Here is a 19720-nt window from a genome sequence, read left to right as displayed (position 1 = left end):
TTCTCTCTCTCTCTCTCTCTTTTTTTTTTTTTTTTTTTTTTTTGGTTTTTCGAGACAGGGTTTCTCTGTATAGCCCTGGCTGTCCTGGAACTCACTTTGTAGACCAGGCTGGCCTCGAACTCAGAAATTCACCTGCCTATGCCTCCTGAGTGCTGGGATTAAAGGCGTGCGCCACCACACCCGGCTTTTTTCTCTATTTTTAAAAGCAGAACTGATTCATAGTTTACTAAAGATGCTCTTTTCTTCCTTTTCTACATTCTGTCCATTTGGTCACCGTATGGTGTGCCGTGGAGATTTAAGCTGTTGTAAGTTGAGATGGAAGTGAAGCAGTATGCTTAACTGGATGTTGGAGGGTAGAGCTAACTCTTACTGTAGGGTGTGCTCTTTAGGGAGCTGTCCTTTGGACTTGCTTTGAAGGAGAGTCATTGGAGTTGGAAACACTTCTGAATACATGCTGATATAAAATGCGGTCCCTGGTCCTTCTGAAATAAACGGAGGTAATTTCAGACAGGGGGAGGGCACCCTGTTTTGCCTTTGTGTTTTGTGTTTAGCAGTCAAGCAAATGAATTAAGCATCTGCAGGGTTTCCGGTCAGTTCACCTAGCTGGACCCTGATCTTGACTGGTACTGGGACAGCTCAGCTCACAAGAAACTGCTTATCTAAAATTACTCTACATCAGAATATCACACCCGTTAGCACTTCCTCTTGCTTCTACAATATCCCTCCATCCCTGGAACACCACTCAGAGGCCAGCTTCTGCCACCTAGGGCCTGCGCACTGTGGACAGGTGTATCTTTACAAGTGACCACAAGGCTGGATATATGTCATGTTTGGAAACAAAAAAAAATGTATATTATGCACTTAAGCTTTTCATAGTCTTCATACCTCCTATTACATTAAAGATCATCAAAGGAAACCCAAGCATAGCCACATTGCCCATTTTGTTAGACTTTAGAATGTTAGGAATAAAGGTCTGAATAGAGGTTTCTAAATGAAAACATACACTTAGCATACTCCTCTACCCCGTGCAAAAATGAAAGGAGCACAAGGTGAAGGGCGGCGGCAGCGGCTACCTTTGGCATTGGGAACTGGCAGGCTCCAGAGCAGTAATAAGCATCAAATGACTTGGGGGAGATAATCCATTCGCTCCAGCCGATATCAGCAAAGTCCACTTTAAGGTACCTCCTGGCACAGTTCCGAGGTTCAACCCACTGCTTTCGCCTTGCCTTCTTCAGGGTCTGCTCATCAAATTGCAGCGTCTGTCCCTTCTGATGGGACCCTTTCCTCTGTTTCTTTTTGTTCCTGCTCTTCTCAGGGGGCTGAGTCTGAAGGCTCTTATAAGGCTTTCTCTCCTCCCACGGTCCCTCCTCCTTGTACTGATACTCTGCCCCAGGTAGCTCATTGTTCTGCAAGGGCAGCAAGATCCCAGTAGAGCGCTTCTTCCTCCTCTCAACCGAGAGGGCTTCTCTGACGTGGCTATCCAGTCTGGGCACAGTTCCCGCTGTGAAATCTCGGTGTCTCTGTAAGCTAGATACCACGCTTTCTGGCTCAGAAATGGCAGCATCGTTGGCGTATACCAAGATATAAGGTTCCGGGAAAAACAGCATCTTCTTGGGTAGCTCGTGTGCTCTGGAGGTAATGTTAAACCCAATGAGAAACTCCTCATTTTGCTTGGCCTTCCTTAAGAGCTGAGTGATGTCTTTTGACAGCCAAGACACGCTGTCTCTATAAGGTCTGACCACATCTACAGACAGATGACCCAAGAGCTGGCTTTGGTTGGATTTGAGGATCCATGCAGAGAGGTCTATCTGGATGTGTTGTCTCTGAGTGTGATGGGAGCATCCTTGGGGTTCTGGACAGCTCAAGCTGATGTTCACTAATTCTCCAATGTAGAAATACAGTGTGGCTGACAAAATGTTCTCCGACTTGGTTAGAGAAGTCAGATTGAAGGTGTGCAACCCCTTCCTTTGAAGAGTTCCTAGGAAAGAAAAGGAGAGAAATGGAAGTAAGCAGGAACTACTATTTTAATACAGCATTCAAAATTCAACTCAAAATAAATCACTGCTCTCAATGTAACAGCTAAAGCCATGAAATTCTTAGAAGGAAACATGGGGCAGGGATCTTTGTGACTTTAGACTTGGTGACAGATTCTTGTATGCCACAAAATGCATTCGGCAAAAGGGAAAATATGTCATCAAGTAAAACTTTAAAAGTATGGACTTTATCAAAATTAAAATGCCTGCACATTCAAGGTAGGTACCAAGAAAATGGCAGGATGCTCTACAGAATGGGATAAAATGTTTATCATAAAATACTTGCTGCCTATGATTCTAAACGTTTAGTAGCCAGAATACAATACATAAGTAACAGTTTTAATTCAACAACAGAGATACCGATATTCACAGAGGACCTGAAAAGATATATTTCCAATCTATTTCTATATATCAAATACATACAAGTGACTGGTATGGATGTGAGAACATACAGAAAATCATCATTGAGATAAAAATCAAAATCTCAGTCATGTGGTACATACTATAGCGGTGTGGCATGTATCACAAACAACAACAAAAAAGCCTCAAATACCAGAAAGGTTGTGGAAAGAAAATGGAACTCCTTCTAAACATTAGAGAAGATATAAATGGATTCAGCTATTGTTGAAAACACTTTGGTATTTCCTCAAAAAACAAACAAACAAACAAACAAACAAACAACCTAACCAGGAAATTAACATATGATAAAATAATTCCTCAGGAACTGGAGACAGGCAAGCACTCAAGTAAGTGTATACACAGTAGCCAAAGGTAGGACCAGTCCAAATGGTCCTCATGGATACCTATGACCTCTCTAAGCTAGAGAGCATGCTTTCCAGCTCAGAAATGGCAGCATTGTTGGTATATATGAAGATATAAGGCTCCTGGCCTTCCTTAAGAGCTGAGTGATATCTTTTGACAGCCAAGACACTCTGTCACTATAGGGTTTGACCACATCTACAGACAGCTGACCCCAAGAACTGGCTTTTTGATTGCTGAGCAGATAAGCAACTCTTGGTGCATCTATGAAACAGAACACTGCTACTGTGAAAAGGGGACAATAATATGTGCTAAAAACATGGATGGGCCTTGAAAAGTTAAGCAAGACAAGGAAACCACATGTCAAAGCCCTCTCACTGTTTAATTCCATTTGTACACACTATCCAAAATAGTTAAATTCATAATGATAGGAGCAGAGGGGCCCCTTGGGGCATAAGCGGCAACTGGGAATGAGGGAAGAAAGTCTTTAATTTTTCTGAGGCTTGATTTCTGGCTGATGGAACCTAGAACTCCTAATTATTAGAGTAGATATGAAGGTGTGTTATCCGGAAGACGTTAACTCCCGCTTTATCATCCATTCCCTTTAAAATAGTTAATCTCATGTTATGCAACTTTCCCTTCAGTGAGAAGGATCAAGGAGAGGTCCATGTTGGTGTCTGAAGGGAGGAAAGGCGAGGGAGGAATTATGAAATTATATCATAGTCTCAAAAGAAATAACTTTTTATTTTTATTTTATGTACATTGGTATTTTGACTCCATGTATGTCTTTGTAAGGGTGTCAGGTCCCCTAGAACAAGAGTTAAAGACAGTTGTAAGCTGCCATGTGGGTGCTGGGAATTGAACCCAGGGCCTCTGAAAGAACAGCCAGTGCTCTTAACCGGTGAGCCATCTCTCCAGCCCAGAAATAACTTCTTAAAAGAAACCAATACAGAACAGATTCAACACATTTTCTTGCTTTTTTTTGGGGGGGTGAGGAATTCTATTAGGAAAACTCTCTAAGGTGACAGGAGTTAATTTTGCTAACCCACACTCACATTTCTGACCCATAATTGTTCCTGTATGAAAGAATTACAGGGATGGAAACAGAGAGGAGCCCGAAGAAAAGAAGGTCCAGTGACAGGCCCAAAGTAGGTTCCAGCTCAAGGGGAGGTCCCAAGGCCTGACTCTATTACTGAGGATATGGAGAGCTCACAAAAAGGGACCTATCGTGACTGCCATCCGAAAGACCCAACAAGCAGCTGAAAGAGTCAGCTGCAGATATTTGGACCCAACCAATGGACAGAAGCAGCTGACCCCTGTTGTTGAATTAGGGAAGGCTGAAAGAAGCTGAGGAGAAGGGCAATCCTGTAGGAGGACCAACAGTCTCAATTAATCTGGACCCCCAAGATCTCTCAAACACTGGACCACCAAACACACATCATACACCAGCAATATGAGGCCCCCAACACACAAACAGCAGAGGACTTCTGGGCCTGTGTTCATTCAGAGATGATGCACCTAACCCTCAAGAGATTGGAGGCCCCAGGGAGTTTAGAGGATAAGTGGAGTGGGGGTAGGGAGGAGGTGTGGGATGTGGAGCAGTCGGAGTGGGGGCAGGCAGGGAATGGAATATGGAGTGTAAGAAATAAATTAATTTTTAAAAGAAAGGTAGAAAAGTGTACAGCAAAGATGGATGACCAGCTTTTCTAGTTTGGTTTCTCTTTGTTGATGCACCATACATGTATGGAAACTAAAGTACACTAGTATACTTTGTGTGTGGTAGCGGGGGATGGGTGAGCTCTGGGGAATACCAAGAGCTCATCAGATGGTACCTCATCACAGATACCTCAGTGACCCATCTACTCATCCTCCTAGTGCAAGCACAGGGTTTCGAATTTGAACTGGATTTAATAATGGCCTCAGTCCCTTCTTAGCCTTGCAACTCTGGGCGAGCTATTGTTCTCATTCATGAAAATGGAAAGACTGTTGCAACAGACACTTAGAAACTGTTTTCAGATAAGGAGCATGGACTCCCCCCACAGGGTCACCAGACCACGAGAGCATCATGGAAGCCTGGCATCTTTGTGTCCATGTTGTATCTCTCCTTGACTCTGGATCAGATTCCTGACCAATGGGACTCAGACTCATTCCTGGCTGAGGGGATGACTGACTGCCTGAAATCTGGCTGGCGGTGCAGCCTGACAAGACCCAAATGTACACAACTTCCCCCTCAAGTATGACCACAGAGAGAAGAGAGCAAAGAAGGCATTTCACTGTCAGCCTCTCCAGTGCCACCTTCTTGTCCCCTTTGCCACAGGGGCTTTGACCTCCCAGACATGTGGTCACATAGATTTCCAGCAAAAGGAAAACCTTACAGGCCTGTTGACCTTATGATGGGGTTATCACCTAAAACAGAACGACCACGTTGTCATGGTGGATGCTGAAACTGTCCCTAGACCCCTATAGGAGGAATCATTTGGGAAAACATAATGTCCTTTTAAAGGATAAGGATTCACCCAGAGTCACTAGAACTTAGACAATGCACACAGTCAGACCACAGTTTGTCCAGGACTTCTTACTTATGCATATATTTGCATGCTGCACCTTTTTTCCCCCTCTCTGGAAACCCAAAGCTCTCACGTCAGTACCCTGAAGATGATCTGAGATGTCTGTTATTGTCGTATTAAATCACTTGCCTACTTTACCACTATGACTTTTCCATCAGAATTTTTGTGTGAGGAGCCACATCTAATTTGTTGGAAGCCACCAAACTAGTCTTTGACTAGAGTGTCCATCTCCGGTGTCATCACAATTAATGGGATATGTGTATCATTCATGAAAGTTCTAATGTTTCTTAAATTAGTAAATTAGTATTGTGATCTGAGCCTGCACTGTCATTATTATAGGAATTATGGCTCCTTCTCTCTACTTTACAAAACATGGACTGGGTGATCTTAGAATTTGTATACTGTGGCTGAACAAATTAGCCACGCCTTTAAAAATGTAGCAACATAGTGCTGTTGCCTGAAGTTCCACATTGAATTCAAACTCTAAATGTAAATAGTTCAAGAAAAAAATGAGTGAAGTTATTAAGGCACATTTCTCATTCTTATAAGTGAGAAATATGTAACTGAAAGAGCAGGGAAGCTAGTTAGTAAGGGTAGAAACCAGTTCTCAAAGGATCGCCTAGTGAGTTCCCGCTAAGCTGAGGCTGAACTGGAAGAATCCCGCCCCCGGGGTCTGTCCCAGAGAGCCCGCCTCCATGCACTTGTTCCATATACGTACTTATTTCAGAAACACACACACGCAATCATGAAATTATGTTCTTGATCAAAAACACGTTTCAGCAAAAACAAAACATTTTTATAAAGACGTGGAAAACTTAAAATGAGTTCATCAGGTCCCCAAGCGCGGGGGAAGTGCAATGGGAAACATATTTTGTTCATTTCTAACATTGTGTGAAGCAAAGGAGAAAACTGCCATTTGTACACATTCGTATGATCCATGACACTGGGGTAATATCTTACAGACCTCTGTAACAAAGCCACGGCATTAGGCTGTCCAGGGGCTCTGCCCGTAATTCAGCCCAGTCGCCACAACATACACATTTCCCCAAACTCCACACAGCTGAGGGGTATTTAAAAAGCAAGGAGGAGAACACACCCTATTTTTTGTACGTGGCAATGAGCGGTTACCCACAGGCACACTAGCCTGGGATGGATGAGCGCTCAAGGATGGGGTGTCGTAATCTCACTTGGTAAGCTCATCTGCTTCTTTCCGCCACCCCCATCTCCAATCTTCAGTCTCAACTGACTCTCGGAATTCTCGCATTGCCTTCTTCCATTGCCCTCATTTCAGCCCAGTGCATTATCTCAAAGTCTCGACCTCATGATCAAGACTCAGATGCACTGTAGTTAATACCTAAACTCCCAACGTGCTGGACTCTTCACCTATAAAGCAAACGTAGTAGGAGTTCTACCTACAGAGCTATTGTGAGGATTCATTACAAGAGTTTCCATACAGGACTCAGCACACAGGCTCATTAAACAGCAGCTAACCAATGTCTGGGAAGGTTGTGTCTAACTGATACATGCTGGAAGTATGCGGTACTCCCTGGATGTCAAAGGCCTCAATACAGACAAGAATGCAACATATTACACGCATATACTAAAGAGTTTCATGGGGTTGAACCCATGAGTACATAGCAGTAGTTAAGTGTCATATAAACACTGGCAAAGATCCTCCAACTATGGCCATGAAAGAAACTCTTGAAAGCTGGTAAGAAGAAGGGGTTCAGTGGTAGAAAGAAGGGAGGCAAGACAGAATAACTTGGGGTAAAAATTACTAAAATTCATTATAGACGTTATGAAATTGGAAGCATAAAATTTTTAAAGAGAGAGATAAATTCTCCCTATGAGAAATTCAAGGCAATTACTAAGCATGTACTTTCTGACTTTTTCTCCTTTTAGATCTTAAAGTAATTTAACTTTCCAAATACTTTTATTGCACTAGGATCTCAAACTACATCTCAGACTAGACTTGAACTTGGTTTCGCACTGGACGCACATAGAAGGCCTCCTGTCTCAGCCTCTGAAGTGCTAGGACTGTAGACCTAGGCCACCCCATCTAAACTTCAAATAATTGTTTTTGTGAAATGAAAAAAAATTAGGAATTTTGCATGCTTTTCTATTTATCCGAGGTTCCTGTACAATTTTCCTTATATGCTTGAGTATCTAAGTTTAAATATCAGTGAGAGGAAAGTATTGTAATAACCACTCTTGTGTTCTTAAGTAGGCAGACACATGGATTTAAATTTCCAATCACAAATTTAAAATGGACTTTAACACTTTTCTAAGTGTCAACGACATTGTACTATGAATAAAAAAAAAAGATGGACCTCATTCGCTTACAAAATTAGCTCATACACTTACAGTTGCCTAGCAGCAAGTACCAACTGCACACTGCACCCAGCACATGCACACGCAGCATCATTCTTAATCCTGGTCCTCGTCTAAATTACTGAGGTGGAGAAAAGTAACTGAGAAAGTCCTGGAGATGAAGGGATTGGGACGCACACCCCAGCTTCAGATTGAATAAATAAGAATATCTGACAAGGAGAAAGAACACATGGACTGACAGCTACGCAACGATTGTTTGCTCTCTTTTAATTTTTAACTAAATACCTTTTCAAATGTTAACATTCATCTAACTTTATTTTACATGCATGGGTATTTTGTCTCCATGTGTGCCTAGGCACCATGTTGTATGCCTGCTGCCTATGAGTCCACAAGAGGGCTTCAGATACCCTGGAACTACTTAAGGACAGTTGTAAGTAATTCCCGGGTCCCCTGGAAGAGAAGTCAGTTTTCTTAACCACGGAGGCACCTCTCCATTAGAATATATGTTCAATTAAAATAGAACTGTATCACTCTCCCCCAACACTTCCTTTCTCCAACCCCTTCAATGCCCCCTCCATTCAACTCTTTCTCATGTCCTCTCCTGCTGGTTTAGGTCAACTCGACATAGGCTAAACTTATCTGAGAGGAAGACATATTAATTAAAAAAAAATGTCTCCATAAGATTGGGCTGTAGGCAGCGCTGTACAGCACTTTCTTATTTAGTGATAGGAGAGAGCCCAGCTCATATGGGTGGGGCCATTCCAAGGCTAGCGGTCCTGGGTTCTGTAAGAAAGCAGGCTGAGCAAGCCATGGGGAGCAAGTCAGTGAACAGCACCTGCCATGGCTTCTGCAGCAGCTCAGGCCCTTAGGTTCCTGTTCTGTTTGAGTTCCTGTCGTGACTTCCTTGATGACAGAGCCAAATAAGTCCTCCCCTCCCCAAGTTGCTTTGGTCATAATGTTTCATCACAGCAATGATAACCATAACTACGACCCCCCCTTTCAAAATGATACTCTTCTCTTTTCCTTTGATCATGCCCCCCTCTCTCTCACACACACATACCGTACACATATATAAATACAACCCGCTGAGTCCATGAGTCCATCTTTGTGTGTGTGCATGCGTGTGTTTTCAGGACTGACCATGTTGTGTTGGATAATTGACTAGGGAACGTATTCTTGGGAGAGGTTTCTCCCCACCTCTCTCAGCAGTCGTTAGTTCCCTATAGTTCTTGTCTAGGGGTGGACCCTGTGACATCAGTAACATGCTCTCCCTTTGGTGTGAGCATATATATCGACACTGTTGTTATTTAGACCTTGTGTGTACAGCCCACTTCTAATAGAAGATCTGGCTTTCTGGCTTCTATACATGTTCTTCCTCCTTTTCCACAAGGTTGCATGAGAAATGGATGTGGGAGCCATGTAACAGATGTATCCGCTGGGGTTGGGAATCTCCGTGATCAATTGATCTCCTCACTGTGTCTAGTTGTAGCTCTGCAATGGTCACCATGTGCTGTAGAGAGATGCTTCATTGCTGAGGAGCAATAACTACATCCTTTAAGAGGGGCTTCAGATCCCCCTGGAGCTAGGAGTTGTGAGGCACCAGGTTAGAGGGAAGGGATGTGCTAAGAAGCAAACTCCAATCCTATCCAAGAGCAGGATACAATTTTTAACCTCTAAGCCATCTCCCCAACCCCAAGAACTGTTTTTGATTATGTGAGAGGCTTCAGAAAGGCATGCCTTTCCAGTGCCATAGGTGAGACTGGTATCTGAGAGTCATAGCCGCATGCAATCTGGTTCCAAACTCATATAAGTCATGACTCTGACTTAACTGCGAAGCGTCTATGGGACATTCAGGAAGGCATCGCAAGTCTACTGCTATTGGAGCGTCCTCACACTGTGGCAGAGGGTGTTCAGGAACCAGAGAACGTCTTAGTCTTAGTACTCTTGGGAAACAGCAAAATCACAACAGGTTTCTTTCTACAGAGAAGACAGTGAGAAGGAGGCTGTGGTTTTTTTTGTTTTGTTTTGTTTTTTTAAACAAAAATTCAGCTACCAAAAGGTGGCGCCATTTTCATTCTATTTGGTGGCAACTCAGAACAAGTTCAATTTTCCTCGCCACTGCATTTTGGTCAGTGTTGCCAATTCCGACCTTGTGTTCTGACTTTAAATCATATCTGAGAACTGGAAGGAGGCTTTCTGTGCTCGAGCTTGAACCGAGGGTCTTGAGCAAGCCAGATAAGCTCCTCCACCTACCTCCTCCACCTAGGGCTGAGATGTTTTTTGTTTTTTGTTTTCCCTTGAAAGCAAAGACAAGCTTATCTTAACAATCCATTCCCTTGGCTAGGACCCTGTCTCTGTGATCACTCTTCATGATTCGTTCCTGACAAGGCGAGCTCCATACCGACAGGGCCATGGTTTGCTCTCTGCCTTCCTAACTTTCGGGTAGGGCTTGGACGGTCAGCAGAATTCATTAAGTGCTTTTTATTCTGCTGTGTAAAAGGAATATACCAGTTTTATTCACTTGTCACAAATGAAAGAGCACAGAAGCCAGCTGGCTCCTTAGCAACTGTTGGAAAGGGGAGCTGGGATGGCCTGTTCCATGCAGTGATCTTTCTTTTTTGGTGGGGGGAGTGGGTTCGAGACAGGGTTTCTCTGTGTAGCCCTGGCTGTCCTGGAACTCACTTTCTAGACCAGGCTGGCCTCAAACTCAGAAATTACCTGCCTCTGCCTCCTGAGTGCTGGGATTAAAGGTGTGAGCCACCACGCCCAGCTTGCAGTGAACTTTCTAAGGGGTCTGATCATTAAATAAAGATGGAAGATGCCTTTCTGTTTCTATCTGAAAAGCAAAACCAAAATTGAGCTTAGGGAGTGGACTCTAATTCAAGGGAGCTTGTAATTAGGCTTTAATTTAGGGGGTCTCAGGACCATTTTGCCCCCCTTTTGTTCAGTCACCCTCTGTGAGTAGCTGAGACAGTATCTCAGGAGCTAGGCAGAGGAAGTTCCTGTCCCTAGTGACCGCCAGAGAAAGGCTTCAAAGGGAATGAGCAGATACAATGGAAAGCTTTCTGTGCAAAGTCTGATTTTAAAGCAAATAGGCTAAATGAAAGCTTGATGACTAGTTAAATCCCCAGGAAGGAGGGAAAAGGCCTTTCAGTCATACTGAAAATATGTAACCAAGCACAGGTCTCCACACCCACTCTCTGTTTCTTTCTCCAAGGGACGCTGAATTGCTGGAAAGGTCCAGTGCCTGGGGTGGGGGTGCAGGTGGGGACAGTGCACAGAAGTCACTGGCTGACTGTCCTCTGCTGTTAACTTAGGCCTCACTTCTCCAGGCTACCTTCCTTTTCCTGACAGGGGCTCTGAAGCGAACATGAGGCATGACATTCTATGTTGTTTGGAAGACTCAGTCAAATGCTTAAGTTTTGTGGCATCCTCAAACAGCCATGCTCTGTGTCCAGAGAATCAAAACATCAACCGAAGATGAGATAATGCATGTGTTCCTAGAATGGAAAACTGTTCACTAATTATTTACGTGCACAGAGCCTCCACCCAAGGGCATTCCGAGACTGTGAACTCCCCAGGGAGGGGAGCAGACAGGTCCTGCGACTCCTTGAACACGCATTGCTTAGTTTTACACTCTGTATCACTATGCACTGAGGATCATTTGTTCAATTTGTCAGATAGACAACTGTTAAACTGACCAAGTTCAAGTGTTCTCTACTTAACACCAAAGTGAAGAGTTTGTCAAGTAAGTTCCAATCCCCCAAAGCTGGTAAAAGCCATTCTTAGTCTGAGGACCCTCTACTTTCCCTTCCTGTTCATTTTTTTAAAAGGAAGAATTATTTAGAGCAGCTATTTTATGAAGTAGAATATTCTCATTTTCTATGTTAGTGATAACATGCCCTACTGGAAATTATTTTAAGGCTAATTTATTTTTAAAGCTGGGCTTCCTGGCTGGTAGTTTTGCTACTCTCTTTTCTGATCTTGCAACTTAGATACTGTGCATTTAAGTTCAAGCCAGAGGGCAAACTGTGGCAGGTTCCCCAGTCTGTGGGAACCCCCACAGAAAACTATGGCAGGTTCCCCAAAACAGCAAAATGAGATAGAAACTCTGCCTTGGAAAGGCTGACTTGGTAAGTAAATCCTGGCTCCATTCTCTCGCACTTTAACACACCCACTAGGTTGAAAACCCTTTGCAGGTGTGAGAGAGAGGCAAGCAACTTGGCTGTCAAAGCCTCCCTAAGGGACAAAGTGGCTATTGTTCAAGGCAGAGATTTCTTTTTCATCTATCTAAAATAGCCTTGTGGATGAAATGACCCTAAAGTGTTTGTTGACTCCTCCTTCAGGCTACTTCATGTTCTTCTTCTCAGGGCAACAGTAGCCTTGGCTAGACTGGAAACACTAACACTTAAAGTGCTTGGGCAAAATTATCACCCTGTATTACTAACTTCAGCTAATTCTCTTTTATTTTACTAAGTAAGGGACTGTCAAATGCTCTCTCTCTCTCTCTCTCTCTCTCTATATATATATATATATATATATATATATATATATATATATGTGTGTGTGTGTGTGTGTGTGTGTGTGTATGTATGTTTATATGTGTGTATATATATGTGTGTGTATGTTTATAAGTTCATATGTGTGTATATCTTTATGTGTGTATGTGTATGTATATGTGTGTGTATATATGTTTATATGTGTGTGTGTGTGTATGTTTGTGTGTGTGTGTGTGTGTGTGTGAAGATTTGTTGTTCTACAGCTCTCTTGTTTTAGGCAGCTAGAGTGTGATATGCTATCACCCATTTGCCTTCTGTCCCGTGGTGAGTTCACGTGAGGACTGGCCTGAGTGTAGCTGCTGAGTTGAGCTAAAGGACTTTTCTCCCAGAGGAAGCTTTTCTTTTTCTGTCGGCTAAGCCGAAGAGCTGGGTTTGAACCCCGTTCTTGGCTATGCTGCTAGTCTCTCTAACACTTATGCTGCTAGTCTCTCTAACACTGCTAGTCTTCACTTCTCATCTGTGGAGCTGGCAAACCGAGCCAGGGTCTGTCTCTCAGGAAAACAGAGGGCAACACCATTGACAAAGTCGATGTAAAGATACAGGATGAGCTTAGAATCCTGGGATAGTCTTCAGATGTTTCAGAAGCGTCTTCATCCTGGTTTCCCACGAAGCACGAACGCACCGCAAACGTCGGGAGTAAGTACATATTGGTGAGCACAGGGCATTGTGGAAGGTTGTGGACACAGAGAGCTCACCTTACAGTACAACCCATGCTATTCCAAACCCGTTTTTTCAGCAAGTGGCTAGTTCTGTCTTACCCTTGGCTGCTGAGCAAAACAGGGTTGCAAAGATACTTTCTAATCGATTTCTTGAGGCTGGTTAGTGTTCTGCTGTGGGGCACGGCTCAGCAGCAAGCACCTCATCAAGAGGTTTCTGTCGCCCACAGGACCTTCTGAAGCAAGTTATGGGGCTAGAGCTTGGGTCTGTGCTTTTGCCTGGAGTGTGGGAGCTTCTGAGCCTCGAGGGACACTGCTCTGGAGTGACGCCAGAGTGTTCGGGATTCAGATAATTCTCACGGAAATGTGGGTTACTACTCTATCTTGTGTCCCATTCAGCTCTTTTAGTGACACTGAAGTGGACAAAGGCAATCCTTGTACTATGGTGAGCTTCTCTTTGGAAAGTGATGTTCTCCCTGGTGGAGGAAGGTTATGGAAACTGTATGTCTGTCCTTCTCACCTGTAGAGTTTGTGACTAATGGGTTTATTAAAAGGAAAGACACCTGACCAGCCAACCTTTGGAGGGCAGAGGTTCATCTTCTCAACACTCCAGCTCCAAGGGATTTGACACCCTCATCTGGCTTGCAAGGGTACCTAGATATGCCATAGCATTCTCTCACACATACAACACATGCCTTCTGCCTTCTCATCCTCTCCCACCCCCAAATTCTGTTTAATGACATATTCCCTAACATAACCATAAGAAATCAAACTTTCTGATACTGCTACCACAGTAAAATGATGAAGACACTAACTACCAGGATTTGCAAATCCAACTAAAGGGAAAATCATCAAAGTTTGGGAATAAAAGTTCTGTCCCATAGTGTGTCACAGAAATATGGTTATAGCATAGACGATGGATGTGATAGCATTTCTGTTAAATACGGCATACACTGGAGAGAAATAAAAGACTTGAGAGAGGTCTTGAGTGAATGTTTCTGAATGTGGACCCAAAGACTGGTGAAGTGGTACTTACCCCCACTACTGTATTGCTCCACAAATAAGATAACTTTTTCCTTTCAAGCCATTATGCTGTCTATAAAACAAACAAAAATCAACCACAGGGGAGAAAACAACGAAAGAAAACTAATCCGGAGGAGGAGGAGGAGGAGACGAAATGCAAAGTCAGAGACTCTGCAGTTAAAGAAGTTTATAACCTGGAGAAAAGAAGATAGGGCGGTGCCAAATGGACCCACATCTAAGAAGTGATGATGCAGTCTCGTAACCCCACCCCCCTAGCCCTGTGAGGGGAGAGCCCAGCCTGTGCACAGCGTGACACTCACTGAATTTTGCAGATCTACTTTTATGGTAAATTAGGATGCTTTTAACCCAGTGTTTTTCCAACTAGATATCCTAGGGCCATAATTCTTAGAAGGTTCTTTTGGGGAAAAAAAGAAAAAAAAATGCTCTTTTAAGGGGAGAACAGCCCTTAAAGGGACAGATAGGTCCCACACTGTTCATTCTTTTCATCTCATTTGACCTTGGCACCTCAATTTTATAAATACCTTCCAGAGACCCCTTTCTGTGAAGTTTTCTTTTATGCAATAAGATTAGGCCACTAGGAAGAAAGGGTTTTGAAATTAGCTCTGTATGCTGAAATTTTGTTCAGCAGATATATTATAACGCCCATTTCTCCTTCCATGAAAGAACCTGTTCTCTTCAATATTCCTTCCTAAGACAAAAGTTTATAATGCAAAAGTACTTAAAAGTAAATTTGGCCTTCATATTTCTAGTTAAAAATATTTGAAACAACCGAACAAGCAGTTATGAACTTCCACAGCTCAGGTAAGGTATGTCTTCCTTTCAGTTCCTTACTACACATAGATTTTAGTCCATAAAATTGAGTAAACCATCTGCTTGAATGAGTTACTGGCTTAGGAGTTTTTCATACTGACCTCTGTTGGTCTCCTGCGGTCTTTGAGTGTGCGTAACTTCACTACAAAGCTACATTTGAATTTTTTTTTTAAATATAATTCATTCTCTTTTTCCTTTCCACCCAGCGTGAATAATCGAGAATTCATGGTATTATGGATTTTTAAATGTCAGGGATTGTAAAGCTGTCCTGCTTATTACAGTAAGACTTCATTAGAGGCTATCATGTATTCAAAGTAGTGTGTAATTCAAAGCAGCTGTGTACCCCAGCTCCTCTCTTCCAGATGTACTATTGTCCTCTAAATAAAAACATCATACAAGCCAAGGACTCTATAGCTTCAAGCTTTGTTTCTAGGTGCCCAGAACCTTGATAACTATATTCCAATAAAGTTATTGCATCCTATTGCCATGGAAACAACAACAACAACAGCAGCAGCAGCAGCAACAACAACAACTTGCACTTTCCCATTGATACACAGATTCTTCAGGGCTTGGGCTTCTAGTCAAGTAGTGATTTTTCAGGCCTGGGTCACATATCAACTTTCCTACAGCCTTATTGTTAGCATTGCTTTTTAGAAATATGTTAAAATCACAGTTCTTTATATTGAAATGTTTTGGTTCACAGTAGGTAAGGGTCCCCTGTCATTTTCCACTGAGGTAAAATATTCAAGTGTGAGTCTGTGTTACTTCAATATTTCCTTCTCTTATTTGTGAAGGCAAATATATTTTTCTTAAAGATGGTATTTATCCACTGGGGCATAATCTTTTCATAGTTGAGTGTCATAAGTAGAGATAGCTTTAAAATAAGAAAATCAAGCTCTCGTTGCTTTTCCTAGAGACCTTATGAGTAAGACAAGTAAGAACAAGTGTCTATGGAAACAAGAAGCATAAATTAGGTACTGTAAAGGATCAAGACAGGAGAAAACCTCAAGAAAAATATTATGTCAGCCCATAGTAGCTAAGGACAAACTTAAACCAAGATTAAAATAAAAGCTAATTCCGTGCCCTTCTGTCTCCGGCTGATGGCTTTCTATCAACGTGGCCTTCTTTGTCATCCCTAATTTTGTGAATCACTTTTTGCAAAGGGAAAGATAAAGCTCACCTTTATGTAAACTCTTACATATCAGAGGAAAAGCTTATAAGACACGCCCCCCACAACTCCCAGGCTCATGGTTTTGGCACATTGACCTCCCAGAGCTGAGAGAGGAGAGCAGAGTTTAGCAGAAAGTGTGTTTAGGATCAGTGCCACCCACCATCACAGTAGTCAGAGGGAGACCACAGCAGCTACATTTCAGATACTCTAGGTCCAAAACAATGAATGATTTTAGTCAGGTGAGCTCCAGGGAGCAAATGGCTCTCTAAGGCTGTGTATCACTCAGAGAGCCTGGCAGATCATTGGGCACTCTGTACATGGAGCACAAGCACCTGACTACCCACAAAACCTGTAACATCTTTGGTATAGAGGAGCGCATATGTTGTGGAACTTCAGCGCGTTGAACTGGGAAGGTTGATCTAAGTTATTAACACAGATAGTGTCTTTTGCCTACATCAACTCGGGTCACCCAACGAAGGGCGTGTCTGGATAGTGGTGCTGATGAAGGGAGAAAGAAGTACAAAAGCTTTAGCCCCTTCTGGAGTCCTGCCACCTTATAGCCAGACAGGTCTTATAACAAAATCCTTTCACTGTGTGAGCAACTAAACACTCTTGGAAAGAGTCCAACCTGAGCCACTTCTCCAGGAGTCTCTAGGGAGGTAACATGACACTTCAGCTTCCACAAAACAACACACACACACACATACACACACACACACACACACTAGTGTCTACATTTGATGAATAAGTTATTAAGACAGTTTGTAGGATGCTAAGAAATTACTTTTCTTGTCAGGGAGCATAGCCTTGTATATATGTTCACAGGGGCAAGCCATCATTTCAAGGGAGTGTCTGGCCTCTGCTAAAGAGTTTATCATCTGATGGTATAAGACACAGTGAGGCTGACAATGGATGCTGGAATTATAATGAGTAGAAAGAGCAAGAGCCCAGATGGCAAATAGTTGTTAACCAGGACTTAGTCTAAAATCAGTAGCTAAACAATATGTGTGGAAGAGACAAAAAAAAAAAAAATCCAAATTTACCTTCAAATGTTGTTACACGTGCTAAAAATAAAATCTGTTAATGCAAAAATGGCTTGTCACTTGGATACCCCAACTACTCTCTGGGAACATAAGCAAATAGAAATATCGAAGCCAGGATGATTTAAATATCTTCCTTACTGCCACCTGCTTTGCCCACCCACCAGCTTCCTTCCAGACCTTGTTAGTCCCACGGTGCTCTTTGGCTCAGCTCTGCCCTCAGCAATGCACTAATGTAAACAGATGGGTCACTGGTGTCAGGGCTATTAGAGAGGTCTCTTCAAGTGGCTAGAATGCTCAGCAGCAGGCAGAATAGGTTTCTAGGTCCTAAGTAGAGGACAGCTCTTTCCAGATCCTGCCCGTGGGTCTACGAAGCAAGTGAAATTTGGCTTAGCTCAGCTTCTAGCTAAAGACTTCTTCTCTGCATTAAAAGCATAACTCACATTTATTGTAAATGGCGTCGTGCCCGTTAGCTCCAGAGTGAATTCACAGTGGCTTTCCTTGGTGGATATCCCCCCCTCCCCGCTCCCAGCCCTCATGAGTGAGGTCAGGAGAAAATTCATCTAGTGTTTTGGACAGAATGGAGAGAGCACTGGAGACCCAGCCTCCACCCTTGAACATTCCTGACTGTTCTTCAACCCAAATCTGGAAGGCAGCCTTTTCAGTCACCTTTCCTTTAATCCTGAACGTAATGTACACAAACCCCAGTGCATCCTTAAAGCAGATCAACAGTGAGTGGCCAGAAAATTTGCCCTCACGCTGTTATTATAAACTGTTCGCTTCAGCACAGGAGCTGGCAGGGTTAGGGGTGGAGTGGCTTTAAGACATGAATTTCAGCCTCAAGGATCTGTGTTGAAAAAAAAAAAAAAAGCTGGGAAGATGAGATTTTCATCGCTGATACTAAGAGGTGTTTACTCTCCACCAGAGGAGGTCTCTTCCCAAGCTAACTCTTCCCAGCTTGGATCTCGCAAGACTTATTTGCCAGATGGGTTAGAAATAATCTAAACACTCACACACCTGGTTTTGTTTGTGTGTTTGCCACTAGGGGACTATCAAGAAGAACGTGTCAGATATAGCAACCCAAAGGTCGCAGGAGTTAAGAGTGAGTTCTGTGTCTGGAGAAGTGCCTGTTGAGTATGCTTTTCTCTCTCTGGGCCCAGGGTTGGCATAAAATGGCATTCACTTCAATCTAAACGCTGCCAAAGCCCGTCGGAGGGAATTTCTGCCGAGCAATTAAATCATCAGCATAAGATCTCCGTAGGGGTGCCTGGAAGAGGGCTTCTGGACCCTGGGTGTTCTCCCTTGGCCTCTTTCCTGCTGCACCTCTAACTGAGCCCTGCCACTGTCCCAGCTTTTCTTCTGCTTTCCCATCTCAGCTGGGCTCAAACTGGGCTTATCCGGAACGCCCCTGGAAAATTCCGAGAGGGCAGAGGGGACCGGATGGCAGCATATGAGAAAGGGCCCTACAGTGTACTGCCAGGAGACAGTGGAGTGGCACGGCGGGAGGGGCTGTCCTCTGCACCCCGGGGTGGGATGGGCTCCCTCTCCCTCCCACTCACCTGTGGCTGCGGCTCTGAAGCTGCGGACCGTGTTACCACCGCGCAGGGGCTGAGGACCCGGGAGCTGCGAGCCCGGTGTCCCGGTAGCCTGGACTCTACTGCTGCCGCTGTACCTGTCATAGAGCCACAGCATATGCTCCGACACCTTGTCGTGCGGCCGCAGGTCCGGGCTCGGGCTACCACCTGTCGTGCGGTCGCTTGGCTCAGTCTCACGGAGTCCCACGAGGTGCAAGTTTGGTCTCTGTCCCTGTGCCAGGTTCAGGCAGAAGTAACCTAGCCACAAACACAGCAGCCCGCGCGCCCCGGCCATAGCGAAGTCCTGCTGTCGCACCACGCTACTTCGGGTCGCCTGGGACACCTCGGAGACGAAAGGGATGGTGGCAGAGCCTGGGTGGCGCTCCAGCTGCGGAACGGACACTGGGCGCCGGGCAATGCTGGACCGGGGCCGCGAGGGTCGACAGGTGGGCTCTGAGTGGCAGCCGCGCCCGCTCAGCTCCTCTCGCCGGCCAGCCGGAGGGCGGAAGGTCTGGGCGAGCGCAGCCGAGTTGTCAAGCGCGGGATCTCCCTTCCGTGCCACCTGAGACTGGGAACACCCGGCCGGGCGGCCGCTATGGGGATCTGGATCTGCGCTCCACCAGCCTGGGACGCGCGCCGGGGCGGGGTGTGCGCTGTCGCAGCCAGCTGAGTTCTCAGAGGACGTGGTGTGTGTGCGTGTGTGTGTGTGTGTGTGTTGTGTGAAGAGAGACAGACAGACAGAGAAAGAGGGAGACAGGGAGACAGAGACACAGAGACAGCGACGAACAGAGAGACAGAGACAGAGAGACTGGTTCTGTTCCTTCTTGTCCTGATCTGATCTGTCCGGTCCGCCTGCAGCGAGTTCTCCCTCTAGCCTCTGGCTCGCCTTCCCAAGGCAGCTGGGGCAAGACTACCTCCAGAAGAGAGAAGCCTGGAGCAAAGTAACCAGGGAGCCAGAACCAGAAGGGTAGGGAGAGACTAGGGAGGGCGCACGGGGAGGGGCAGGTGGCGCTGGAGGATGGAGGAAGAGTAGGAGGGACTTTTTAAAAAATCTGAGCACAAGTAGCTACATTCCTCCTAGCAAAAAGGCAGAGGCAAATAGCAGTTTCTTTCCCCTTATTTGTTCTTATTTTATTTTTTGGTTTTTGTTCCCTTTGTTTGTTGTAGAGGTTTTTG

At 44.4% G+C, this 19720-nt stretch overlaps 1 protein-coding gene across 2 annotated transcripts in view; it reads right to left on the bottom strand.

Annotated features, from left to right (window-relative positions):
* Positions 1–19444, bottom strand: part of Bmp3 (bone morphogenetic protein 3) — a 29578-nt gene extending 10134 nt beyond the window's left edge. Inside the window, exons 1-2 of one of the 2 annotated variants that reach the window (XM_021163917.3) lie at positions 18530–19444; positions 1004–1978 (exon numbers count right to left, since the gene is read on the bottom strand). In XM_021163917.3, the coding sequence (XP_021019576.1) occupies positions 1004–1978; positions 18530–18839 (1285 nt within the window). In that variant the 5' untranslated portion in view covers positions 18840–19444. The remainder of the gene's footprint in view (positions 1–1003; positions 1979–18529) is intronic. The other variant, XM_021163918.3, reaches the window with a different exon arrangement.
* Positions 19445–19720: the final 276 nt, after the last annotated feature.

This window comes from Mus caroli, unplaced genomic scaffold (genome assembly GCF_978045245.1).
Source record: "Mus caroli unplaced genomic scaffold, Mus_caroli_1 scaffold_4, whole genome shotgun sequence".
NCBI lineage: Eukaryota > Metazoa > Chordata > Mammalia > Rodentia > Muridae > Mus > Mus caroli.
The sequence above is the reverse complement of the archived record's forward strand: the minus strand, read 5'-3'. Positions and strand labels throughout refer to the sequence as shown.